The sequence below is a fragment of the Natator depressus genome, chromosome 26 (genome assembly GCF_965152275.1).
Source record: "Natator depressus isolate rNatDep1 chromosome 26, rNatDep2.hap1, whole genome shotgun sequence".
Classification (NCBI taxonomy): Eukaryota; Metazoa; Chordata; order Testudines; family Cheloniidae; genus Natator; species Natator depressus.
Window position 1 is genome coordinate 970317 of NC_134259.1, and position 25603 is coordinate 995919.

At 43.3% G+C, this 25603-nt stretch overlaps 1 protein-coding gene across 2 annotated transcripts in view; it reads left to right on the top strand.

Moving 5' to 3' along the window:
- Window positions 1–25603, top strand: part of ZMAT4 (zinc finger matrin-type 4) — a 158418-nt gene that overhangs the window by 125149 nt on the left and 7666 nt on the right. For both annotated transcript variants that reach the window (XR_012636338.1, XM_074940021.1), the window contains one exon: window positions 10851–10947. Coding sequence is in view for 1 of the 2 variants with exons in the window: in XM_074940021.1 (XP_074796122.1) it covers window positions 10851–10947 (97 nt within the window). In the remaining variant the exon portion in view is untranslated. The remainder of the gene's footprint in view (window positions 1–10850; window positions 10948–25603) is intronic.

Sequence of the window (25603 nt, forward strand, 5' to 3'; positions counted from 1 at the left end):
CACACTGCTAGGAATGTAAGCATCTCAAGCCTAAAGCATAGGTAGAGAAGTAGAGTTTGCATTCCAGTCCACTGTCTGCTTCCTCAAGAGGAGAAGCAGAATGGAGTAATAGAGGACACACAAGTATTTGTCCAGGACACTATGTCCACTAGCAATGACTCTTAAAGTATCTGGTGAAAATCAAGGCAGGATGAGGCCTCTAAATGATATTTAAGAAGAAGGGAGAATCTTTACATCACTCTTCCTTTGTATTAGACCTTGCCATTTCTAGTAAATACATTGGCTTGATTTAAAAATTCCAGCATTGTGGAAAACAAATCTGTTTGTTAGCATTTTAGCTAACATGCTAGGCATTGTTATCTGATCAGCATCTTCAGCATGATGCTGCCCATGAGATGAAGAATTACACTAAAAAGCTGTGCATTTAACACGTCTCACTGTGTCTGTAACATCCTAGCAGGATCCCAATAATGGTGCAATCTTGCTCTCCCTGTCCAATGTCATTGTTTTCTTGGCCAGAATAACCACTTAGGCAATATTTCCAGTTTTAGGAAAGGACCTCAGTGTGTTATGTCTATTTGTTGGGCTCTTATTATTGTCAGAGACTATCTGGTGCTATAATAAAATCCTATGTGGTTCCAATATTTGCCTAATCCACAGCTGTAAATCATGTGCTAGAGAAGATATGATCCCCTTTGAACCCATATTATCAGGGATACGTTTAAAAAGAATAAGCAGCAGGGTGTGTATAATCACATATGTCCCTACAGAGAAATAAATGTACAACAGACTAGAAGGGAGCTTGAGCCACAATGAGGTGTATTTGAGAATATCTGTGACAAATACAGTGTCTCTGACTTGTGCTAATGTAGACTGCAGAATAGTAAAGTTACAAATTGTATTGAAAATTAGGTGCCACAAGATGGCTGAAGACTGTGTAGTAAGAGAAGATAGGGGATATGATTGGTCCAAGTAAATAGTCAGCTAGAGCAGAAAACTTAGAAACCTATCATTCATTAATCTTTGGTGATGTACGGAGCAGGAAATATTAATAAGAAATTTGAATGGTTCTCTAGTAATATATGCACCATATTGGGGGACTTAAAGTTGCAAACATCAGAAAGTCCTTATTCACCTGAGTACAGTAGCCTCGTTGATTTTTAAGTTGGCTGCTCACTCACAGGAGAGAGGTCTACTCCTGTGTGTAATGCACAAGTTTAAAAAAACCAGGCCCTAACTTAATATAGGAGGTGCATTTCCCTCCCAAATGGTTTTAAACATGTTTTACAGTGAATAAGTTATTGGTAAGGGCAGCTTCCAGGCAGAATTTTATAGGAGTAGAAGTATAGTCATTCCGTCACTATGATTATGCAAGCTCCTGAAGAATCTCTCGAGGTCTGAAGATGCTTCTTAGCAACACAGGAATTGCCATAGTGGATCAGTCCGTCCATCCATTACTAGTCCCTGTAACCGGTCAACATCTGAGAAAGGGAGGGTCTTGGGCTGGTCCAATAAGCAGCGTCTCATTGCTTCTCTTGTTCACTTTTACTTGAGGGTCAGTACTACTCTATTCATTTGCCACACAGTACATACAAGCAATTATCCCACGTTTAAAGATTGGAGCATTTCTCTCTTCCCATTTTTGCTTGCTTTAGGAGTTGGATTTCTGAAAAGATTTTTGCGGAGAAATCTGATTTGACATCTGTTGGATCTTACCAATTACCTTCAGCACTTAAACTACAGTCTGTCTCAAAGGAGATAATCCTAAAATGAGGCACAGGACAAGACTGAATGGCTTAGATGGCACAATGAGTGTGTTGTGCTCTTTTGAGTTGTCTGCTGCAGTCACATTACCTCAAATGCTGATTGACTCAGCGTTCTTTACAGCAACTTTTACTAAATGTTCTGACATAGCTGGAGTCACTGGGAAATAAATCTGGACCTTTGGATTCACCTGTTTGCTTTTATGTCCTTGAAACTGTCATTTCATCCAGTGTTGAGGACAAAGATACACACACTTGCTGAACTTGCCCCAGACTAATGCAGTTATGTAGGCTGGGAAAGCTCTGATTTGTTAACTCTACAAAAGTTATCAAGTTCCTCTTGTCATTTAAATTACCAATGACCAAGGGGCTTCCAATTAAATGAACAGGCTAAGGGTTCCTTTTTTTGTGCATTTCCATTTTTGAATCAGACTGCAATAAAAGGAAAGCTTGACTCTCCTGCCTCTTAGCATCCACATAATTTCTTATTTCCATCTATAGAAGAAGCAATTTAAATAGTCAGATGGAATTCCTTATTATTTTAACCCCTTTAAATATTCTAGAAGGGTCTTCTTGCCTTTGAGAAAGGTTGCTTGTTTCAGCTGCCATTCTCTCTCTGTTTCACCAGTTTTCACACTTAGATGGTTCTGGGTGATATCGTGAAACGGTGGCATGCTGCCTTTTTAATAAATGGTCATTGAGTTGTAGCAATAAGGAAAGAGGTGAATCGAGTTATATTTGGCCAAAAAGTGTTAACGTTGTTACGTTGACAGCAAATTTATAATCTCAGAACTGCCTAAGACTCTGCAGTGATCTTGCTCCCAGTGAAGACAACCACTCGGAGGGTGGTGAAGCACTGGAATGGGTTACCTAGGGAGGTGGTGAAATCTCCTTCCTTAGAGGTTTTTAAGGTCAGGCTTGACAAAGCCCTGGCTGGGATGATTTAATTGGGGATTAGGCCCTGCTTTGAGGGTTGGACTAGTCGATTCTATGATGTACTTCAGTGGGAGACAACAGCAGGCCTGTGGTTTGTATTTTGCACACATGCACTACCCGGACTCTGACTCATGGTATGAGTGAGCTGCTTCATGAGTGATAGAGGAGAGAAATTTGTAAACTGAAAGTGAAAGGCTCTGACACTCACAGCATGATCAAAAGGAGCACGCTTAGTATGGAATTTGCCCAATGACATAATGTCATTCCAATTATTTGTTTTCCACCAAGCAAATTTTGTTTTTTATAGCAGTATATCTAAAAGAGGTGTGTGTGGGTGTGTGTGCATATATATAATGCTGAAATGAATATGTATATTAATATAAACCAATATACTCTTTCTACAATCAAACATTCTAGCAGGAGGAAAACATGACACCCCAGCTGTAAATCTCAGCATAGGATGAGATGAACTAGGTAAATTAAGAATACCTTAGAACTTTGGAAACTTCTGCATGTTGGTTGACTGATGTGTAGGACAGGATTCTGCTATTAATCATACTCTATAACTTTGACACAGGACTTTTCCTTCTGGGGGAAAAAAGCTTTCAGTGTCCCCAGTTAAGAGCTGTAATTGCTGGCAATGCTTTCACCTACACAAGTAATTACAATTCAGTAAGACTGTTAGTATATGCTAAAAGAACAGGAGGACTTGTGGCACCTTAGAGGCTAACCAATTTATTTGAGCATAAGCTTTCGTGAGCTACAGCTCACTTCTTCGGATGCATTGCTGTAGCTCACAAAAGCTTATGCTCAAATAAATTGGTTAGTCTCTAAGGTGCCACAAGTACTCCTGTTCTTTTTGTGGATACAGACTAACAAAGAGCATTTGGTGTCAGCAGGGACTATTCAATCTTGTTGTTCCCCCGTCACTGACACAAGACTATGTTGCTCTCTTTGCTTCCATTGGCAGTGATGTGGAGAAATAGATCCTAATAGCTCTGGAGGGAGTGTTGCGCTATAAATGCAGAACATTGCTTGGTTTTGCTATTGTGCTGGGAGCAAACTTCTGCCACAACTGTTTTTCCGCATATAAAAACAAGGGCTGGCATTAAGGGGCAGCAAGCAGGGCAATTGCTCAGGGCCCCACGCCACAGTGGGCCCCATGTAGCTAAGCTCAGACCCCTGGTTGAGAACTGCAGTGATCATTTGGCACTGTCAGTGTCGTCTGAGTGTTTTTAAAAATACCATGAATTTCTAATTAAATACCCTTTAAATATTTGTAAAGAAGATCTTAACGTGTTATTAATTTTATATAGACAGAAATAAGAGGAGAAAAGCTACTTGAGAAAAATGGCAAAACATTAAGTCTAAATTATCACACATGGCAGAAATTTTTAACTTTTGAAGTTCAGGATAGAAAGTTGAATCAGTAAAATCTTCTACCTTGATGTGTTGTCCACTTGGGAGCAAAAATAGCCTTATTTCTCAGCATTCATTCAATCTGATTCTGTGGGGGACTTTTCATTTCCACTCTGTTTTTCATATCCTGAGTAAAACCCAAAGCCAACCCTGCCAAATTCATACTCTCATATTATTCCAGTGTTGAAATTAGAGATGATTCAAGTACTTGACATTTGAGTTTGCATTTTATTCCAAATTCAAAAATGGGCCTGTTTTGCCAGATAGCCATATTTTGAGACTATTTTTGCACAAAAATTGACCCATTTCCAAGTGAAATCATGACCAATTTAAAATCCCATAAGAAATAGCCATGTGTTCAGTAAATTCTATTAATGTTTGGAATATTCCGATTCTCATCCCTACTACTACTTGTTTTCTAATCTGAAATAATACTCTCAGTTGTATGTCTACCAACATCATCCCTAGATACCACAGTGACTAGAAGCCATATCAATAAAATAATAAATACTAGAGAAAATCAGAACATTGTTATGAACATGTAATAGACAAAAATGAATTTTTTTGTTAGAACTGGTGATTTTATAGGGCTCACTGCGGGGGGGGGGAAGCCCTATATAATTATATATTAGTCATAAATAGATCAAATTTAAGGGTGCCATATATTACATATTCTGACTGAATTACTGCAAATTTTTAAAATTACTTTGTATAGTTTTAAATATTTGAAGTGCATACTTGTATACCTGTGTCTTTGGGGAAAAAATTGTGTGGAAATTCCAGAGAGACTATTACAGGGTTTACAAAGTTCAGCAGTCCATAGCTAAAAATTCCACAACTCTGGCATTTCTAAACAGAGCTCTTCAATTAAGCTTAAAATGTTCTATTCAGACCTTCACACAAGTGAATCGCTGCAAAAGAGAAATCCAACCACAGAGCCTTTCCGAACTCTGCAATTTCATTGTCTTGTCGAGGAATATAAGTGACATTACTGTACCATTAGCAGTTTGCTATAAGACAATTGTATAATATCAATGATAATACAGTCTGAGATACCAGGGAAATTTATTAGATGGTTAAAATATACAAGTCCTCCTTTTCTTTTTGCGGATACAGACTAACACGGCTGCTACTCTGAAACCTTAAAATATACAGTATTTTTAAAGGGAGGGGAGAGATTAATCCTAGAAAAAGCCCCTCTTACACACAGAATACTAAAGGAGGCCACAAAATAGGGAAATTGTAAGCATGAGGATCTGTAGTTAAGTATTTCATTTACGTAGAATTTTTCTTATAGGAAAAAGAGCTTTAGGATTACCATCTCCTTTTCAAGGATGTCCACAAGGGATACAAGCATTTAATATAATAATCAGTTCCTCCCTGCCTTTTCAATGAAAACATGTTAAATGACTCACATAAGTGACTTTCTGTAATGCCTTTTTGAAACCTGCCTGCTGTTTTTCCAAAGAGAAGAATAATGGAGTCGAGTTGTGTGTACTTTTTAAAGAGAAAGGAACCTTCCTTCTGGGACACAGGCATGCTAAGAATTATATTGTGTCTCATCGTCTCCATGCCTAATTTGCTCCTTTTGTACAAACTGAAAGTTTTTTTTCTTTTTTTCTTTTTTCTTTTCAGCCCTGTGTAGGAGCTGAAAGCAAGTTGAGTCTTTTCCTTCTCATAAATCAGTAATAAGGGCTCTGTTAGCCAAATTATGATCTCAGTGACTGTAAGAGTAGCCACTAAGAGTCTGGGGACACTGACCCTTGCCATGTAAAAGGGCTGTAAACTTGACCAATGCCAACTGACTGGTACCATGAAGTAAAGAGCACTTTCTTGCCAGTACTCCTGTGTGTGATTCCTTTACAGCAACACCTGAGTGGCCCAGTTTCCTTCAGAAGCTTTGCACAGGTTGAAACTGCTTATACCATAGGAAACAATATTTTTGACATCGATGCACAAGAGGGAGCAGGATCCAGCTCAGTCTCCTACCTATGCTGACTGAGCACCTGAGTCAGACTGGACTCTCTGCACAGGGAGCAGATCTGTTGAGTAAGAAGGTGCCATTATTACCCAGTAACTATTCAGAGCAGTCCCAGGCTTTAAGGGAAAAGCACCTCAGCACTGCAGGCCAAAGAGGAGTGAGAAATTCCTTCTTGCCGCTGGGCAGTGGTCAGCATTACTATAGGAGCATGAATCTCTCCTTACTGGGCTCCTGTCTCCAGTCTTCCTTCTGGCTGCAAGGGTGGACAGTAGCCAGACCCCAGAGATAGTGAAGGAATCTGGCTGCTTCTTTGTCTCTTTATATTGAGGCTGGGCGGAGAGGGCCAGGCCGTAGCCAATTAGGCTGATGTAAAAGGGCTGCTGCCAATCATCCTGCCCTTTTCCTCACCTGAGCTTCTCCTGCCTGTCCTGAGCAGTGTGCTCACAGTCCTACTCTGACTTCCATGGGAACAGGATCCAGCCCGTGGTTGGCAGCATTCTGTGGCCCTGCAGCAAGGGATCCAGTCTTCTCCCCACACCCTTGTCTCTAGACCTGGGGCTGTGCCGCGCTCTTTTACTAGCTCTGCCCACCGCTGTACCTAAACCATTCCAGCAAGGACTGCTGTGAAACACTGCACCTCGACGGATGGGGCAGAACAGCGGCGCTCTCAGCTTGTAGTTAAGCTTTCTTATGGATGGGCCCAGGATGCTTTAATTATTATTCAGACACGTAAATGTCTGTGTTTGTGCGGTTTCACTCGTTACTGTAGCAACTTGAAGCTTCATGTGATATCTCCCTTGTATCCTAAATGGCCTGTCCTCGGTGGTGGCATATTCAGTAAGCCTTTAAACAAAACCTGGATTGCAATTTATCCAAGTCTTTTTGTCCACATCAACTTGAATAGTTGCAACTGAATTGTCACTGTCACAGGCGACTGCCTATTCATGTGCATTAGCACTTTCCAAGGATAACGTTGCCTACAAGGGATATTCATAGAGAGAATGAAAGGTAGCCCAGTTTCATCCTTGGGGATGTGCCCACAATGATGATCAGCTGCAAGAGCTTCCTCATTCTGCTACAAGGAGACATTGTTGAATAGTAGAGCACAGAACTGGGAGTTCGGACTTCTGGGTTCTCGTCCTGGTTTTACCAGTGATGTGTTCTGTGACAAGCCATGTAACCGCTCTGTGTCTCAGCTTATCCAGGTGTAAAACAGGTGTACTAAGGGGTGTTGTGAGGCATAGATAATGTTTGTTGAAGTGCTTTGAAATCCTCCAGTGAAAGGTATTCTGTAGGTGCAAAGAGTTATTGTCATGGTTATGCTTATTCCATAACATAACCTTTTGGTTTCTGCCATGAAAAAAAATTATGAGCCAAGCTAACCCCCCATTTCCTGACCCAGATCACTCATTTATGAAAACAGAAAAAGACCAAAAATTAATTGAGCTCTACATGGTCAGTAACCTTCTGCAGATCTAAGGAAACTTCTCCAAGTAGAAAAGGAGGACTTGTGGCACCTTAGAGACTAACACATTTATTTGAGCACAAGCTTTGTTAGTCTCTAAGGTGCCACAAGTCCTCCTTTTCTTTTGCGAATACAGATTAACACGGCTGCTGCTCTGAAACTTCTCCAACAATATCGTTTTATTCCATGGTTGTAGAAAATCATTAAAGAATGTTTGGGATGAAAACCTGTCCAATCAGACGAAATGAGAACATTAGTATGTAAATAACTACTTGATCTGCCATGCACTAAGCAGCCTAACATTTTCTCCAGGCAAGGGAGGAGCACTTCAAGACACTAAGTCTGAATACATGGGGTTTGGAATACAAAGCACAGGTTTTCCATTCTGTTGCAAATAAAAAATTTAATGTAGGGCACTCTGGAAAGACCATAGACAGCATGATGCTATTCTAGGAAAGTGTATTTTATCACCACCTCTCAGCTTACCAGTGCAATTTGTCTTCTAGGGGCCTATTTGAAGATTTTCAGCTTTTCAGGGCAGGGACAGTCCTTATTTCTGTGTATTGCACAGCAGTGAGCACCCTCTCCAAATTAAATAATTAAATAATAATTTTTGGCAACAGAGATTTTTACCAGGCCAAAAAAATAAAATAAATTCACTTTCAGAGCAAAGCTTTGGGTACAGGTTACTCTGGGATCTCCAAGAAGATACAGGATGGCTCTCGTTTTCAAGCTTTGTTCCTACTCATTATCTGTTTTCCTTAAACAGCTCTGGAAGCTTACATGTTACTCATGAACCATTTGAGCCCATTAACTTTAGAAGACAACTTGGAACAATATTGACTGGAAAGGACAGTATTGGAAGGGAATCCGCAGTAGCCCTGCCACTCAAAATATCAAGATGCTGTTGCAGGATTAAATTTCTATATTAACCTTACAGCTATTTCAGTTTTTCACAGTGAAGTAACCTTTTATGGGGTGCATAGATGAGCCTCCACCTTTTGAACCTGCCTGTTTGTGTTTGTATTGTACATTAGTTGACAAGTTATTTACTATCAGACATGTCTTCAGAAATAAATTGCAGTAAGATGTAACTGTAGAGCACATCCCTTATTACCTTTCTCCTCTTTGCATTGCACTTTGCATCATAACGTTTATGAAATTGTGCATACTCACAGCAGTGTGTGCATGTACTCTTTGAATAAATAAATTCATCTTCTCTATGGTGAGCATCTGAGACCTCATTCAGAGGAATTTTATATGCCCAAATTGCAATTTAGCCCACTTTGAACAGCCAGGCCAGGCCACATGTTGACTTCCTGGATTTTAGTTAGTTCTTTAGCTCGGAGACTTTCACATGAAGATGCAGAGAAATTCTCTCTGCAATTTTGCTCATAAATCTTTGTGCATTTCCTATTTTTGAAAATGTGTATCTGTCTGCTTAATTGCCTATTCCCTGCCCTGCAGTCTAAACCTGGAAGCAGAAATGTGAATTAGGTAAACAGTGCAGTTTAAGCTAAGCACGTGCCCTGAAGAGGAACAACTTTGTTACAGCAGGAAATACAGACCATAATGAGTGCTGTATTTTAAAAGATGAGCAGTTAGTTCAGTGAAGTGGCAGTGTGTATACAGTGGCACATACCTATGCATTATCTCCTCTTGCCTTTACTTGCTCGTTTAACTGATCTGCTGCACTTGCGGAGTTTACATCATGAGAAAATGCTAAACGTTTACTTAAGAAACCCCATTTAACTGTAACAATTGAATAAACAATACAATGGAAAGCAAAAGGCATCAGTTAGTGTTGTTTTTTTTAAAAAACACATGCTACATGAAAACATTTACCCTGGTGAGCCCACTGAGATGTTGTTTCTTGTTCAGGGGTATTCAGTTGACCGGCAGCCAGGTAGCACCTGTATAAATAGCAATTACTGTTTGTTATTGCAACAGTGAACAGGAAAGCTAAAATTAGCATGTCAGGAACTGCTTTATGTGGAAGAGTAGAACACCATCATCAAGAGCCCTAGACAGATATTTCAACCAACTATAAATGTATCCGGCATCTTAGCGCATAGCTCTGGTTTTGACAGGCCACCCTGCAACATGGATCCAATATTCAAGCGATCAGCTCACCCAATGTGGGGCAGATTTTCAAAGGGGCTCAGCAGTCAACCTGCACCCCACGAATCTGGTCGGTTATGGGATAGCTGGTCCCTTTGGAAGATCTGTCCCTGATTGTGTGTGTTGAGCTCTTCTGAACATTCTGTCTGTCGCTATAATAATAATAATGAGTCACGCTGAACTGTGCCAACTACCAAACAAAATGAGAGAGAGAGAGGCAGAACTTCTCATACCCACCAGTTAACGTACAGTCACTTTTGTGGCATAATCATGGGGGAGGGAGATGGCTAGTCTAATAATAGTAATAGACAGGAGACTGGTATTTACTCTACTTCATGGGCTGCAGTGATGATCTCCCTTATTGCTCAGACTCCACTGATGTTTACAGTCCAGAATGCTGGACATTATATAAGAACATAAGCTGGCAGGGAGGGAATTGTTTTGTTGAGAAGAAATTGGAAATGGTAAGAGACATGTATGGGTTGAGTGTATTCTAATTAATGAGAATTATGCTGGATTTTTTAAAACCATCCTTCTTATTTTCAACCTTATTCTCTTTGGGGTGAATTTCATACTTGCTTATATTATCCAGCTGCCATTTTGATTCAAAACATGGTAGGCCGTAGAGCCAGCAGGAGTTAATCTCACAGTCTGAAAGGAAAAGGATTCTTTTCTCCCTCTGTTCCATGTTCTCTCTGGCTTCATCTGCATTAGGAAGCATTTAGCAATTAAAAGATCAGGCCATTTATATAAAGATGATGATCAAGCCATGTATAGAATGGTGATGGCTGTCTAAGACACTGCACAGAGTACAGACAGGCAGAGTGAAAGAAGAATAGCAAATTGCAACTGAAAAAACTGGGCCATAAATCCTTAGTTCCGTTGAGCATATATGCATTATTTCTTGGGTATTGTTGTTGTGTTTTCCCACCCAAGTGGTTAGTTGTTGGCAGGACAAGAGAGAGCTCTTCCTGTATTAGAACTTACAAAAGAGATTATTCTTAAATGAGCCAGGCCTCTTCTACAACAGATTTCTCTTCTCGGTCAGCCTTGTTTGCTGTATCTCCCACTTTAGGACACAAAAATGCACAGCTTGTTCCTAATAACTGTTGGTTTCTGTTGTTGTTAACATAGTGCAACTAACCATGTTGGGTTTTGTTCACAGGTCTGAAGCGTAGTTACACTTGTAACATCTGTAATGTCACTCTAAACTCAATAGAACAGTATCACGCTCATCTGAAGGGCTCCAAACATCAGACCAAGTGAGTACTTTTCCTATTAGTACTTGTCTGTCTGTCTGGTGTGGGTGATAGTGTTTTTCTTATATTTACATCTATGCACTCCCATAATGCCTTTCATCCAAGGATCCCAAAGTGATTTACAAACATAGACACAAAAATATTGGTAGGTACCTGGAGAGAGAGGCAGAGCTGAATATAGATCAGTTTGACTGCATTCTTTGAACCTGAAATGCAATGTTTGTTCTTTGTTTACCTGTTCCTCTAGAGCTTTGTTGTGACAAAGCATTCTGGATATCACTCTTTGGCATGGAAGTCTGATGAGAACAGGCTTTCTCACAAGTTTTGAGCATGTCCTGTTTTCAGATAGGTCACAAATACTTTGGCAAGAGGTGGTATATTTGGCACTTATGCTTCTCTGCTCAGCCAAAACCAGTGTGCAGAGCTGTGAGAAAATTCAAACAAAGAATGAAATTAGCTGAAAATACAGACAATGAATCTTGTGCTAAGTATCAGGAGGTAGCCATGGTAAGTTGTATCCACAGACAGCAAGGAGTCCGGGGGCACCTTAAAGACTAACCGATTTTTTGGGGCATAAGCTTTTGTGGGTAAAAAACCACTTCTTCAGCTGCATGGAGAATCTTGTGCTGTGTTTTCTACTTCAATCTCTGCTTTCACTGAGATTTTATTAGTGGTGGTTGGCTTTGGTCTGGCTCACCAGACGCATGGTAACCTGATGCATGCTCATGGCTCCACCCAGGTGTAAATCTGCTTTCAGACCATCATGGTTTCTAGGAAACCAGCTATGCTTTGATGCCGGACACTTGAGCTGATTTTGTGCATTTCAGTTCTGGCTCTGAGGAGTGTGACAATCCTGCCAGGTAAACTGGGTTTGAGGAATTTGTGTAACGATGGTTGTTTGGAGGTTAGCATATTACAACAATTAAAAGGAATGGAATACTCCCATTGACCTCATCTACTAAACAACTTCCACTTCTCCAGTCAGTACTCACTTGAAGTCACACCTCTGTAGAAAATCCCTCCTTCCTTCATTTGTATCCATCACACCATCCCTCTCCTGAGCTGTTAGCCTATGACTTGCTTTATATTTACCTCATCTTTAGATTGTAAGCTCCTTGGGCAGGGAATGTTTCTTATCTCTGTTCTCTAAAGTGCTGTGTAAATTTACAGCACAGCTTGAGTGTTTTATACGCATAACTTTCACTTCTCATAATTTACTCTGGTCAGCATTTTGCCCTGTGCAGTTTGTGCTTTAATTTATAAAGAATATTCGACACAGATTAGTCCACTTTAAGTGACTTTGATGGTCTGCAGTATCCTTCTAAATAAATATATCATCCCTCCTTAATAAAACAGTATCTGTGTCTTCAGCTGGGCAGGGGGAAAAGGCCAAAAAATAAAAACAATAGATAATGCAAAGAAAAGTTCCTAATCCCAGGCAGGTTCCTTAATATTCATAGGACACAGAGTACAGATGTGATGCACAGGGGATGGCAGGCTGCAGGACAAAATTATGGAACCTGACCAACAGAGTAGCATCGTTTTGCCAGAAAGCAAAAGCAGCTATTGAGTAGATTTTATGACTTTCTTTAAAAGAAGAAAGGAAATAACCAGTGTGAGAACTGTGAGCCTTGTGTGGATTCAGGAAGAAGTTTTTCAAAACTAAAACAAAAGCCATTGCATGAGATTAGGGCTGAAGTGGGGGTCTGGACTCGGTCACATAACCCTGTTGAAACGTTCTCTCTCCTTAAACACTGAAATATTCTGCATTTGAGACAAGCCAGGGAACAGCTGTGAAGCCACTTTGCCTGTCCATCCGCTCCTTCAGCCTGAAAGATTCATCCTTTCATGTGAAAAGCAAATGGACAGCAGTAACCCACCGCGCTGACATGCCAACAACTTCCAGTCCTTGTACAGATGCCACCACCAGTCAAGCTTAAAGGCATTGAGTTTGGAGCTTCTCTTGTGCACTCACTACAGGAAGGACATTGAGTCTGTCATGGGATTAGATGTTTCCAAGTGAATATGTTTGTTCTGTGGTGTAAAGCAATTACCTATTAGCCAACTTTCCAAGACTTGAAGGGGATCTGCTCTGCCAATTTGTATAAATTATTAAAATAAAATTATAAAGGTACAGAGTTCCAAAGAGTAGAGTAATGAACTAATCTCTCTTAATATACTTTGAGCTTCGGGAACTGTTCCAAGCACAAGTATTCAATATTACTCCACCATGCAGGATATAAAAGGTATCCTTAGTTTGAGACATTTCAGGTGGCTTAAGGGGACTCAGAAGTTTTCAGGAGGATAAATCAGGGCCAGGCCAAACCAGCAGTGAGAGGTAATTTCTGAGCTTTGTTTTTTTTTCCCCTCAAAGAGCAAGCCCAGCCTTTCCCCCCTAAAATGCCCACAGCTGATGTGAGCCCTTCCAAGGTGCCTAGTGTGAATCATGTTTCCTGTGATCTTATTTATTCATTATGTGTTTGAATGGCCCCCAAATTAGGGTAATTTTTTTATATTCCATAAATTTAGGCTAAATCCACTGGCCGAGCCTAATATCCATTTGTTGCACGTTCTCATTCTCCAGTCACTACTTTAGACTTGCTTAGCTTAGCATAGTCACTGCATTGCTGTAGGATTTTCCGCCTGAAGAACCTGACACACCCAAGGTTGACCTGGTTTGCATGAAGTCCATTACATTAGGGGCACGTCTTCACTAGCCGTGTTTAAAGTGCTTCCGCAGCAGCACTTTAACGTGGCTAGTGTAGTGAGAGGCCTCCCAGCACTATAAAAAAAACCCCACCTCCACGAGGAGAACAGCGCCCAGTGCTGGGGCATGGTCTACCCTGGCACTTTACAGCGCTGAAACTTGCAGCACTCGGGGGTGTTTTTTCACACCCCTGGGCAAGAAAGTTGCAGCACTGTAAAGTGCCAGTGTAGACAAGCCCTATATTAGCATGAGCCCTGGCCTATATCGCCAGTCGCTGATAATCCACTGGGAAGGGGAGGTGTAGGAGCACAAAAGAGTTGTGACATCTGTGATGCCAAAGGGTAGCTGTAAGAACGTAAACACAGCAATACTGGGTTAGACCAGTGGTACACCTTCCGACAGTGGCCAGTGCCAGACGCTTCAAAGGGAATGAATAGAACAGGGCAGTCATCACGTGATCCATCCCCTGTTGTCCAATCCCAGCATCTGACAGTCAGAGGCTTAGGGATACCCAGAGCATGAGGTTGCATCCCTGACCATTTTGGCTGATAGTCATTAATAGATCTATGCTTCAGGAACTTATCTGATTCTCTTTTGAACCCAGTTATACTTTTGGCCTTCATAAAGGCAAAGAGTTCCGAGCTGTAGGTCACGAAAGCTTATGCTCAAATAAATTGGTTAGTCTCTAAGGTGCCACAAGTACTCCTTTTCTTTTTGCGAATACAGACTAACACGGCTGTTACTCTGAAACAGGTTGGCTGTGCATTGTGTTAAGAAGTACTTCCTTTTGTTTGTTTTAAACCTGGTGTCTATTAATTTCATTGGGTGATCCCTAGCTCTTATATTATGTGACGGGTAAATAACACTTCCTTATTTACTTTCTCCACAACATCCATAAGTTTATAGACCTCTATCATATCCCCCTTCAGTTGTCTCTCTTCCAAACTGGAGAGTCCTGGTCATCTTAATCTCTCCTCATACAGAAGCTGTTCCATACCCTTAATCATTTTTGTTGCCCTTCTCTGTACCTTTTTCATTTCTAATAAATCTTTTTTGAGATGGAGCAACCAGAACTGCATGCAATATTCAAGGTGTTGGCATACCAGAGATTTTATAGAGTGGCATGATGATATTTAGGGTCTTATTAACAATCCCTTTCCTAACGGTTCCTAACATTCTGTTCACTTTTTTGTGCACATCAAGCAGATGTTTTCAGAGAACTATCCACAGTGACTCCAAGATCTTTCTTGACTGGTAACAGCTAATTTAGACCCCGTCATTTTTTGTATGTATAATTGGGATTATGATTTCCAATGTGCATTACTTTGCATTTATCATCATTGTATTTCATCTGTCCTATTGTTGTCCAGTCGCCTAGCTTAGTGAGATCCCTTTGTAACTCTTCACAGTCTGCTTTGGACTTAACTATCTTAAGTAGTTTTGTATCATCTGCAAACTTAGCCACCTCCCTGTTTACCCCTTTTCCAGATCATTTATTAATATGTTGAATAGCTCTGGTCCCAGCACAGATCCTTGGAGGACCCCGTTACTTACCTCTCTCCATTCTGAAAACTGAGCATTTATTCCTGCCCTTTGTTTCCTGTAGTGACCAATGCTCAGCTCAGAAAACTGAGCGGTGTGGCACAGAGGTCACTGCAAGGCAGTTGGTTGCTTTAGCAGTGACTTCCCCATAGGACCTCCTAGTGAGCGAGGATGGGTGATCTCATGGTTAAAGTGACTGGGATTGAGGAGATCTCTGTTCAGTTCCAGCCTCTGCCGCAGAGCCCTTGTGTCACTGTGGGGGAGTCGCATTATGTCTTGTGCCTCAGCTCTCCATCTGTAAAGCTGGATGATATGTCCTGGACCCACAGTGGCATTGTGAGGCTTAGGGTTTGTGTGGCACTCAGCTATTATGCAGACAGGAGCTGTATAAGCAGAGCACTATCTGCCAGAAAACAGAGCTGCCTGTCTTTACCAGCAGAATCCCAGAGGAACAACAGCTGTAGTCTTGTGCTGGGATTAGCCCCTGCTCTCTGACGCAGAGAGCTGTCATTTACCCTCTCCCTGCCGGTGCCAGCCTTCCTGAGTCTGGTCCTACATGGGGAAAATCTAGAACAGCTTTACCACCCCTCCCACCCAGAGGCTACCACCCAGCACTGCTTTCAGAGGCAAGGGTTATTTTCAATAGACTTTTTTTTTCATTGTTCAGACAGCAAAGGCTAAAGCAAATCATTTGCATACCAGAATAGCCTCATGGATGTAATTTGAAATAAATTGGATGGTAAACTGAGATCTGCCAAAGAAGCTGTCTCTCATTCTGGCAACATCAGCAAGGTTGCCTTCTGCACAATTACCTATGTAACCTCACATTTTTGATTTTGTATCCACTTCTCATACTTTATTCAGCTCTTCAATCACCAGTTGCATATTTTTAGTCCTCTGCAATTAGCAAGGTGTCCTCTTCAAATCTTAGAGGATTGGTCCTTGTAGAAGGATGATTTCCTCTGTATCCCAGTGTTGTTTTTCTGAATTCTTCCTCCCAACCTGCTCTGATGAAAATTTGAGAGAGAGAGTGGGGGAGAGAGAGAATCTGTCGCCTAGCCTCTTGGACTGTACAAGAAACCTAATGCAGAATGTTTCCACTGCAGAGCTTTGGAATTTCCTCAGCTAGTGCTTAAGATTTGGGTAAAGAATTTGTAACATTCAGCTGCAAACTCACTAGCTGGTAACTCTTCCCGATCCTTTTATGTCTTCCACTAGCAAGAACAAAACCAAGCAAAGAGATGGAAGGGTTTGAATGGAGCTCAGATTAAAGTTTGGAGAAGTTGGAAAAATCCTACTTTGTGCCAAGATTGTGTATGACAAAAGTACTTCTCAGAGTTATTGAAACTCAAGGGCTTCATTTGTTCACAAGAGCAGCTCTGACATACTGGCAGAACAGGGAACTGGGCCAAAGGACATCAGGATGGAGGAAAATATTGTACAGAACATCAAAGGGACGTAAGGTGTGAGAGAAAATGGCTGCTACCTGCAATTCCTTCCACATCCCCCAGAGAGGAGGGAGACTTGGGACCTTTAAATCCTCCTATTATTTTGGCTGAAGTAACCCTGTCGGAAGTTTATTAGGGTATGTCTACACTACGGAATAAGGTCGAATTTATAGAAGTCGGTTTTTTAGAAATCGGTTTTATATATTCGAGTGTGTGTGTCCCCACAGAAGTGCATTAAGTGCATTAACTCGGTGGAGTGCTTCCACAGTACCGAGGCTAGAGTCGACTTCCAGAGTGTTGCACTGTGGGTAGCTATCCCACAGTTCCCGCAGTCTCCGCTGCCCATTGGAATTCTGGGTTGAGATCCCAATGCCTGATGGGGCTGAAACATTGTCGCGGGTGGTTCTGGGTACATATCGTCAGTCCCCCCTTCCCTCCCTCCCTCCCTCCCTCCGTGAAGGCAAGGGCAGACAATCGTTTCGCGCCTTTTTTCCTGAGTCACCTGTGCGGACGCCATACCACCACAAGCATGGAGCCCGCTCAGGTAACCGTCACCGTATGTCTCCTGGGTGCTGGCAGACGCGGTACGGCATTGCTACACAGTAGCAGCAACCCATTGCCTTCTGGCAGCAGACGGTACAGTACGACTGGTAGCCGTCCTCGTCATGTCCGAGGTGTTCCTGGTCGCCTGTGTGAGGTCGATCAGGAGCGCCTGGGCAGACATGGGCGCAGGGGCTAAATTTTTAGTGACTTGACCAGGTCATTCTCTTTAGTCCTGCAGTCAGTCGTATTGAACCGTCTAATGGTGAGCAGGCAGGCAATACGGATTGCTAGCAGTCGTATTGTACCATCTTCTGCCGGGCAGGCAAGAGATGACGATGGCTAGCAATCGTATTGTACCATCTTCTGCCGGGCAGGCAAGAGATGAGGATGGCTAGCAATCGTACTGTGCCATCTTCTGCCAGGCAGGCAAGAGATGAGGATGGCTAGCAGTCGTACTGTACCATCTTCTGCCGAGCAGCCATGAGATGTGGATGGCTTGCAGTCCTTCTGCACCATCTGCTGCCAGCCAAAGATGTAAAAGATAGATGGAGTGGATCAAAACAAGAAATAGACCAGATTTGTTTTGTACTCATTTGCCTTCTCCCCTGTCTAGGGGACTCATTCCTCTAGGTCACACTGCAGTCACTCACACAGAAGGTGCAGCGAGGTAGATCTAGCCATGTATCAATCAGAGGCCAGGCTAACCTCCTTGTTCCAATAAGAACAATAACTTAGGTGCACCATTTCTTATTGGAACCCTCCGTGAAGTCCTGCCTGAACTACTCCTTGATGTAAAGCCACCCCCTTTGTGGATTTTAGCCCCCTGAAGCCAACCCTGTAAGCCGTGTCGTCAGTCGCCCCTCCCTCCGTCAGAGCAACGGCAGACAATCATTCCGCGCCTTTTTTCTGTGCGGACGCCATACCAAGGCAAGCATGGAGTCCGCTCAGCTCACTTCGGCAATTAGGAGCACATTAAACACCACACGCATTATCCAGCAGTATATGCAGCACCAGAACCTGGCAAAGCGCTACCGGGCGAGGAGGCGACGTCAGCGCGGTCACGTGAGCGATCAGGACATGGACACAGATTTCTCTGAAAGCATGGGCCCTACCAATGCATGCATCATGGTGCTAATGGGGCAGGTTCATGCTGTGGAACGCCGATTCTGGGCTCGGGAAACAAGCACAGACTGGTGGGACCGCATAGTGTTGCAGGTCTGGGACGATTCCCAGTGGCTGCGAAACTTTCGCATGCGTAAGGGCACTTTCATGGAACTTTGTGACTTGCTTTCCCCTGCCCTGAAGCGCATGAATACCAAGATGAGAGCAGCCCTCACAGTTGAGAAGCGAGTGGCGATAGCCCTGTGGAAGCTTGCAACGCCAGACAGCTACCGGTCAGTTGGGAATCAATTTGGAGTGGGCAAATCTACTGTGGGGGCTGCTGTGATGCAAGTAGCCCACGCAATCAAAGATCTGCTGATATCAAGGGTAGTGACCCTGGGAAATGTGCAGGTCATAGTGGATGGCTTTGCTGCAATGGGATTCCCTAACTGTGGTGGGGCCATAGACGGAACCCATATCCCTATCTTGGCACCGGAGCACCAAGCCGGCGAGTACATAAACCGCAAGGGGTACTTTTCAATAGTGCTGCAAGCTCTGGTGGATCACAAGGGATGTTTCACCAACATCAACGTGGGATGGCCGGGAAAGGTACATGACGCTCGCATCTTCAGGAACTCTGGTCTGTTTCAAAAGCTTCAAGAAGGGACTTTATTCCCAGACCAGAAAATAACTGTTGGGGATGTTGAAATGCCTATATGTATCCTTGGGGACCCAGCCTACCCCTTACTGCCATGGCTCATGAAGCCGTACACAGGCAGCCTGGACAGTAGTCAGGAGCTGTTCAACTACAGGCTGAGCAAGTGCAGAATGGTGGTAGAATGTGCATTTGGACGTTTAAAGGCGCGCTGGCGCAGTTTACTGACTCGCTTAGACCTCAGCGAAACCAATATTCCCACTGTTATTACTGCTTGCTGTGTGCTCCACAATATCTGTGAGAGTAAGGGGGAGACGTTTATGGCGGGGTGGGAGGTTGAGGCAAATCGCCTGGCTGCTGGTTACGCGCAGCCAGACACCAGGGCGGTTAGAAGAGCACAGGAGGGTGCGGTACGCATCAGAGAGGCTTTGAAAACCAGTTTCATGACTGGCCAGGCTACGGTGTGAAAGTTCTGTTTGTTTCTCCTTGATGAAACCCCCCGCCCCTTGGTTCACTCTACTTCCCTGTAAGCTAACCACCCTCCCCTCCTCCCTTTGATCACCGCTTGCAGAGGCAATAAAGTCATTGTTGCTTCACATTCATGCATTCTTTATTCATTCATCACACAAATAGGGGGATGACTACCAAGGTAGCCCAGGAGGGGTGGTGGAGGAGGGAAGGAAAATGCCACACAGCACTTTAAAAGTTTACAGCTTTAAAATTTATTGAATGACAGCCTTCTTTTTTTTGGGCAATCCTCTGTGGTGGAGTGGCTGGTTGGCCGGAGGCCCTCCCACCGCGTTCTTGGGCGTCTGGGTGTGGAGGCTATGGAACTTGGGGAGGAGGGCGGTTGGTTACACAGGGGCTGTAGTGGCAGTCTGTGCTCCAGCTGCCTTTGCTGCAGCTCAACCATACACTGGAGCATACTGGTTTGGTCCTCCAGCAGCCTCAGCATTGAATCCTGCCTCCTCTCATCACGCTGCCGCCACATTCGAGCTTCAGCCCTCTCTTCAGCCCGCCACTTACTCTCTTCAGCCCGCCACCTCTCCTCCTGGTCATTTTGTGCTTTCCTGCAGTCTGACATTATTTGCCTCCACGCATTCGTCTGTGCTCTGTCAGTGTGGGAGGACAGCATGAGCTCGGAGAACATTTCATCTCGAGTGCGTTTTTTTTTTCTTTCTAATCTTCGCTAGCCTCTGGGAAGGAGAAGATCCTGTGATCATTGAAACACATGCAGCTGGTGGAGAAAAGAAAAGGAACAGCGGTATTTAAAAAGACACATTTTATAAAACACTGGCTACACTCTTTCAGGGTAAACCTTGCTGTTAACATTACATACATAGCACATGTGCTTTCGTTACAAGGTCGCATTTTGCCTCCCCCCACCGCGTGGCTACCCCCTCAACCCTCCCCCCTCCCTGTGGCTAACAGCAGGGAACATTTCTGTTCAGCCGCAGGCAAACAGCCCAGCAGGAATGGGCTCCTCTGAGTGTCCCCTGAAGAAAAGCACCCTATTTCAACCAGGTGACCATGGATTATATCTCACTCTCCTGACGATAACACACGAACGGATGTTGCTTGAACACCAGCAAACATACACTGCAATGCTTTGTTGTACAATGATTCCCGAGTACGTGTTACTGGCCTGGAGTGGTAAAGTGTCCTACCATGAAGGACGCAATAAGTCTGCCCTCCCCAGAAACCTTTTGCAAAGGCTTTGGGAGTATATCCAGGAGAGCCGCGAATGCCAGGGCAAAGTAATCCTTTCACATGCTTGCTTTTAAACCATGTATAGTATTTTAAAAGGTACACTCACCGGAGGTCCCTTCTCCGCCTGCTGGGTCCAGGAGGCAGCCTTGGGTGGGTTCAGGGGGTACTGGCTCCAGGTCCAGGGTGTGAAACAGTTCCTGGCTGTCGGGAAAACCGGTTTCTCCGCTTGCTTGCTGTGAGCTATCTACAACCTCGTCGTCATCATCATCTTCTTCGTCCCCAAAACCTGCTTCCGTATTGCCTCCATCTCCATTGAAGGAGTCAAACAACATGGCTGGGGTAGTGGTGGCTGAACCCCCTAAAATGGCATGCAGCTCATCATAGAAGCGGCATGTTTGGGGCTCTGACCCGGAGCGGCCGTTCGCCTCTCTGGTTTTCTGGTAGGCTTGCCTCAGCTCCTTCAGTTTCACGCGGCACTGCTTCGGGTCCCTGTTATGGCCTCTGTCCTTCATGCCCTGGGAGATTTTGACAAAGGTTTTGGCATTTCGAAAACTGGAACGGAGTTCTGATAGCACGGATTCCTCTCCCCATACAGCGATCAGATCCCGTACCTCCCGTTCGGTCCATGCTGGAGCTCTTTTGCGATTCTGAGACTCCATCATGGTCACCTCTGCTGATGAGCTCTGCATGGTCACCTGCAGCTTGCCATGCTGGCCAAACAGGAAATGAGATTCAAAAGTTCGCGGTTCTTTTCCTGTCTACCTGGCCAGTGCATCTGAGTTGAGAGTGCTGTCCGGAGCGGTCAAAATGGAGCACTCTGGGATAGCTCCCGGAGGCCAATACCGTCGAATTGTGTCCACAGTACCCCAAATTTGACCCGGCAAGGCCGATTTAAGCGCTAATCCACTTGTCAGGGGTGGAGTAAGGAAATCGATTTTAAGAGCCCTTTAAGTCGAAATAAAGGGCTTCATCGTGTGGATGGGTGCAGGTTTACATCGATTTAATGCTGCTAAATTCGACCTAAAGTCCTAGTGTAGACCAGGGCTTACAGTTAGTAGTTTGGGCCTAGAAGGCTCCTAATGGTTCATTACCACATCTGGGCACCAAAGGGGCAAGTAGTATTATACCCTTTTAGTGTCAAGACCCAATGGAATTTTCAAATACTCCCAAAGCTTTCTAGAGCTTTGAAAAAAGCATGAATTATTGAGCAGGAGGTCCCTGTCACTTTCATTTTGGCAAAAAGTGAGGATGCCTGCATGAAGATCACAGTATCACTCACACGCCTTGCAGGACTTGGACAGTTTTTTTCTTTTTTTAAAAGGGACCTTCTGCTGTTTCACAAATTAATATTCCTATTGCTTCTTCTAAATATAGTGTCTTATCACTTACTCATAATTATTTAAATCTGGTAACATCTCACAGTTCTTCATGGGCATTTAATAAGAGAGGAAACCTACTATTAAATTCATAGGAAAGTATGTTACAAATGTAATAATAGAATGCCAATTAGAGATGTTCATCTGACCAATTTCTATGGGAAATTGCTTTGATTATTCTATTTCCTCTGTTCATTCTTATACCATTTTCTTTGAGGCTAAGTGACTCAGCAGATGAATATAGAATTCTTCATCTCCTATAGTGAAGTGCAGATGTGTAAGACAGAATAGGGTTGGCAGTTTGGATTTGCCCAAAATAAAAACTTCATTTTTATAATTGGTCTGGAACAGATTTTACTCGCTCATTTGAAGAAATTCTTGGGGCTGTGTCCTCTTTTAGATGGGATTGATGGGGGATGGTGCTCTAGAAGGGTCTGTTCTAAGATAAACTACCAAGCCAGCACAGAATTAGTGATAAGATAAGGGGTTCTCAACAATTACCTTTTCCCCCCAATTCCTCCAGTCCAGCACCAAGCTCATCTGGACCAAATCTGTCCCCAGAATAAATCTGGCACATTGCTTCATGTAGGAGTCCCTTCTATTTATGGCAAGCAGGCAACTAAACTGAAGCAAGTGCTTATCTGGGGCTTGGATCAGTGTGCAGTATGGGTATTACAGCAGAAGGGGTAAAAGATTTTAGAAAGTTCAAGCATTATGCAGGTCTGCCCTAATACAGATGATGCAGGGGGTTGGGCTAGATGACCTCCTGAGGTCTCTTCCAACCCTAATCTTCTATGATTCTCTGTGCATGGCTATGAAATCAGTGCAGATGAAGACGGTTTTATTTAAAAGATCTTTGTCATAAGTTAATAGCACTGGCAAATGTTGTTCTAAACCATTTCTCAGCCAGTCAACTACAGTGATTCAAGACACATCCATTCTTTCAGCAGTAAACACACCTGTCTATTACAGCATTCTATTCTTGTGATATTTTATAATCTAGGGTTTACTCCTGATTAGCTACTTATGCTAAGGCTTTTGGGGCCTTAGGCCTTGATTAGTTTAACTAAGCTGTTGTCTTACAGGCCTTGACGCTTGTAGATTCTTTGCATTATTGCCTTAACTTATACCTATGTTTTACCTAGCCAACACCTATTCCTGTATGCTGTACCCCTTTTAACATTCCTGTTATCTTTGGTTAGTGATGATACTTTCCCCTTATCCTTTCAACACAAAGGGTTTGCTAGTGAACTGCTGTATCCAAGGCAACAAAAAAACACTTCATGAACCTGGCACACTTTCAAAAATGTTTTATAAAGGAAAGACATGCCCTCTTGGGACAGATTGGTTATGGAAAGATGATCGCACCCCAAAATTACCCAGCATATTAGGCTTCTGGAGAGCAGCTGTAAGACAAGAGTCATATAAAACAAGAGTGAACCAAACAATAAATTTATATTACAGCTACTGAAAGCATTCCAGAGGGTAACACACAGCCAATCCATCCCCAAATTATGCTTTAAATAACTCACTGAATAGCAGCCCTTGAGCTGCGGCTTAGCGGGCCATGTTATTCTGACCTTCCTTCATTTCTGAGCATCAAAGCTGATCGTATTGGAACTCAGTCAGCAAAGCTGGGACTCAAAGTCTATCTAACTGACTGTTCACATTACCTGCCCCTCCCCTCCCCTCCCCCCCCACCTTTCTTTACAGGAGTTTCAAAGTCAGATCTGAATCCTGGGTGCCTGTCTGCTGAACTTAGTTGATCAAAGATGGGAAGAAGTGGCAGAGGAAAGGAATTGCTGAAATTGACTAGGCTGATATTTCAGTGTTTAATAAGAGATGTAGAGGGATGCAGCTAGCATTGTCAGCTCTGATTTTCCATTGGCCAGTGAATATGCGAAGCTACATCTAAGAGCCTTTTTCTTTTCTTTCAAAAACATAAATATTTTAAGTTTCATATATTAAAAAAAGAAGAAAATACAGATCCACTTGAGATCTTGTAATGAACCTTGGGATTTAAGGGGTTAGAACCAGACACAGAAGAGGGTTTCTTATATAAGCAGAAAAAAGGTACGACGCTGCAGAATATGCTCACCCAGGAGGTTGTGTAGCCTTCCTTGCAGGTTTGGTGAGAGTTACACATTCATGGGCAGGGCTGGTGAGTGAGAGCTACTTTTTAAAAATTTGCCATGTGAATCTACAGCTCAGATTCATAGTTCTTGTGTGTGTGCGTGCGCACAAACACACCTGCAAATACACAAACATTCTGAAATGAGGCTGGACTCTGGAACATCTGCAGGGGGGGAGGAGAACGAACCCTTTAATCAGGGATTTGTAAACAGTGCCAAGGTAATTGAGTCATTGTCTGACTTGCTTTCCAAAAATAAACGTGTTCTTTTTACACCCCCACCCCTGCAAAATAAACAAGCGAACAGAATGGTTCATGAAGCAGGAGGCATGGCATGGTGTGTGATTGTGAGTGTCCTCTTGCACTGGATCACGCTCACTGTAAGCAGCCTAGTTTCCATGGGGACTGATGGCAAATGGAAGGCAGGATTTGTGCAGGGAGGCAGTAACGGGGGGAGGGGTCACATTAACTGGGAAACATTTGAAGACGGTCACATATTGATCTCGCTCTTCATTGTTGGTGACAAACAGTAAGTGACAAAACTCTTGGCTCTTTTCTGGTTTATTTCATATAGTCTGGAAAGATCCAATAAAAATGTTTCTAAAAATAACCCCTAGTTAGGTGAGTAAGAACATTCGGTACCTACAGATTCTGGATGTGAAGAAATCTTAGCATTGCATATTAATTTGTAAAAAATATTCCTTATTTATTAGCATGCACATACAGTAAAGAAGGTAAAATACACTGCATTCATCACCATGTTCAACTGAAAATAGCTCTCGATAAATGAACTCATGGGCCCTGTTGCAGCTCCAGAGCAATTCTCAGGGGTTTTGCAGATAGAAATAAGGTTGCAGGGTGGGAGTGTAAAAAATGCCAGTGGACCAGAACTTTAAAGGTATTTAGATGCGTAAAGATGCAGGCAGGCTCCTGGTATGATTCTCAAAAGCACCTAGGTGCCTAACTCCCATTGGCTAAGTGACTTACAAGCACAATCCCATTGACTTTCATGCCAAGCGGAAGAATTTTTTTGGTGAAGGCACTGTGCTGGGATTCAGTCTGTGTCCCTGTGTGACCTGGGATGAGTTACTCAGGCTGCAGCTCCCTTTGGCTTCAGCTGAAGTTATGGGTGCAAAGTACTTATGAAAAATCTGCCCTTCAAGCTCCCTGTGCCCCAGTCCCCCAATCTGAGGATAGGGGAGTGGATTGGGGGTCAGGGCCCTGGGTTCTGGTCCTGGCTTGGTTACCGACCAGCCGGGTGACCGCGAGCAAGCTACTGCCCCTTTCTGTGCCTCAGTTTCTCCTCCACACTTTGTCCGTTTAGATTACGAGCACTTTGGGGCAGGGACTGTCTCTAGCTATGTGTAAGTACAGTGCCTAGCCCAGGGGAGCCCTGATCTCAGTGCAGGCCTCTCAGTGTAACTGTAATACTGCTAACAATGATAA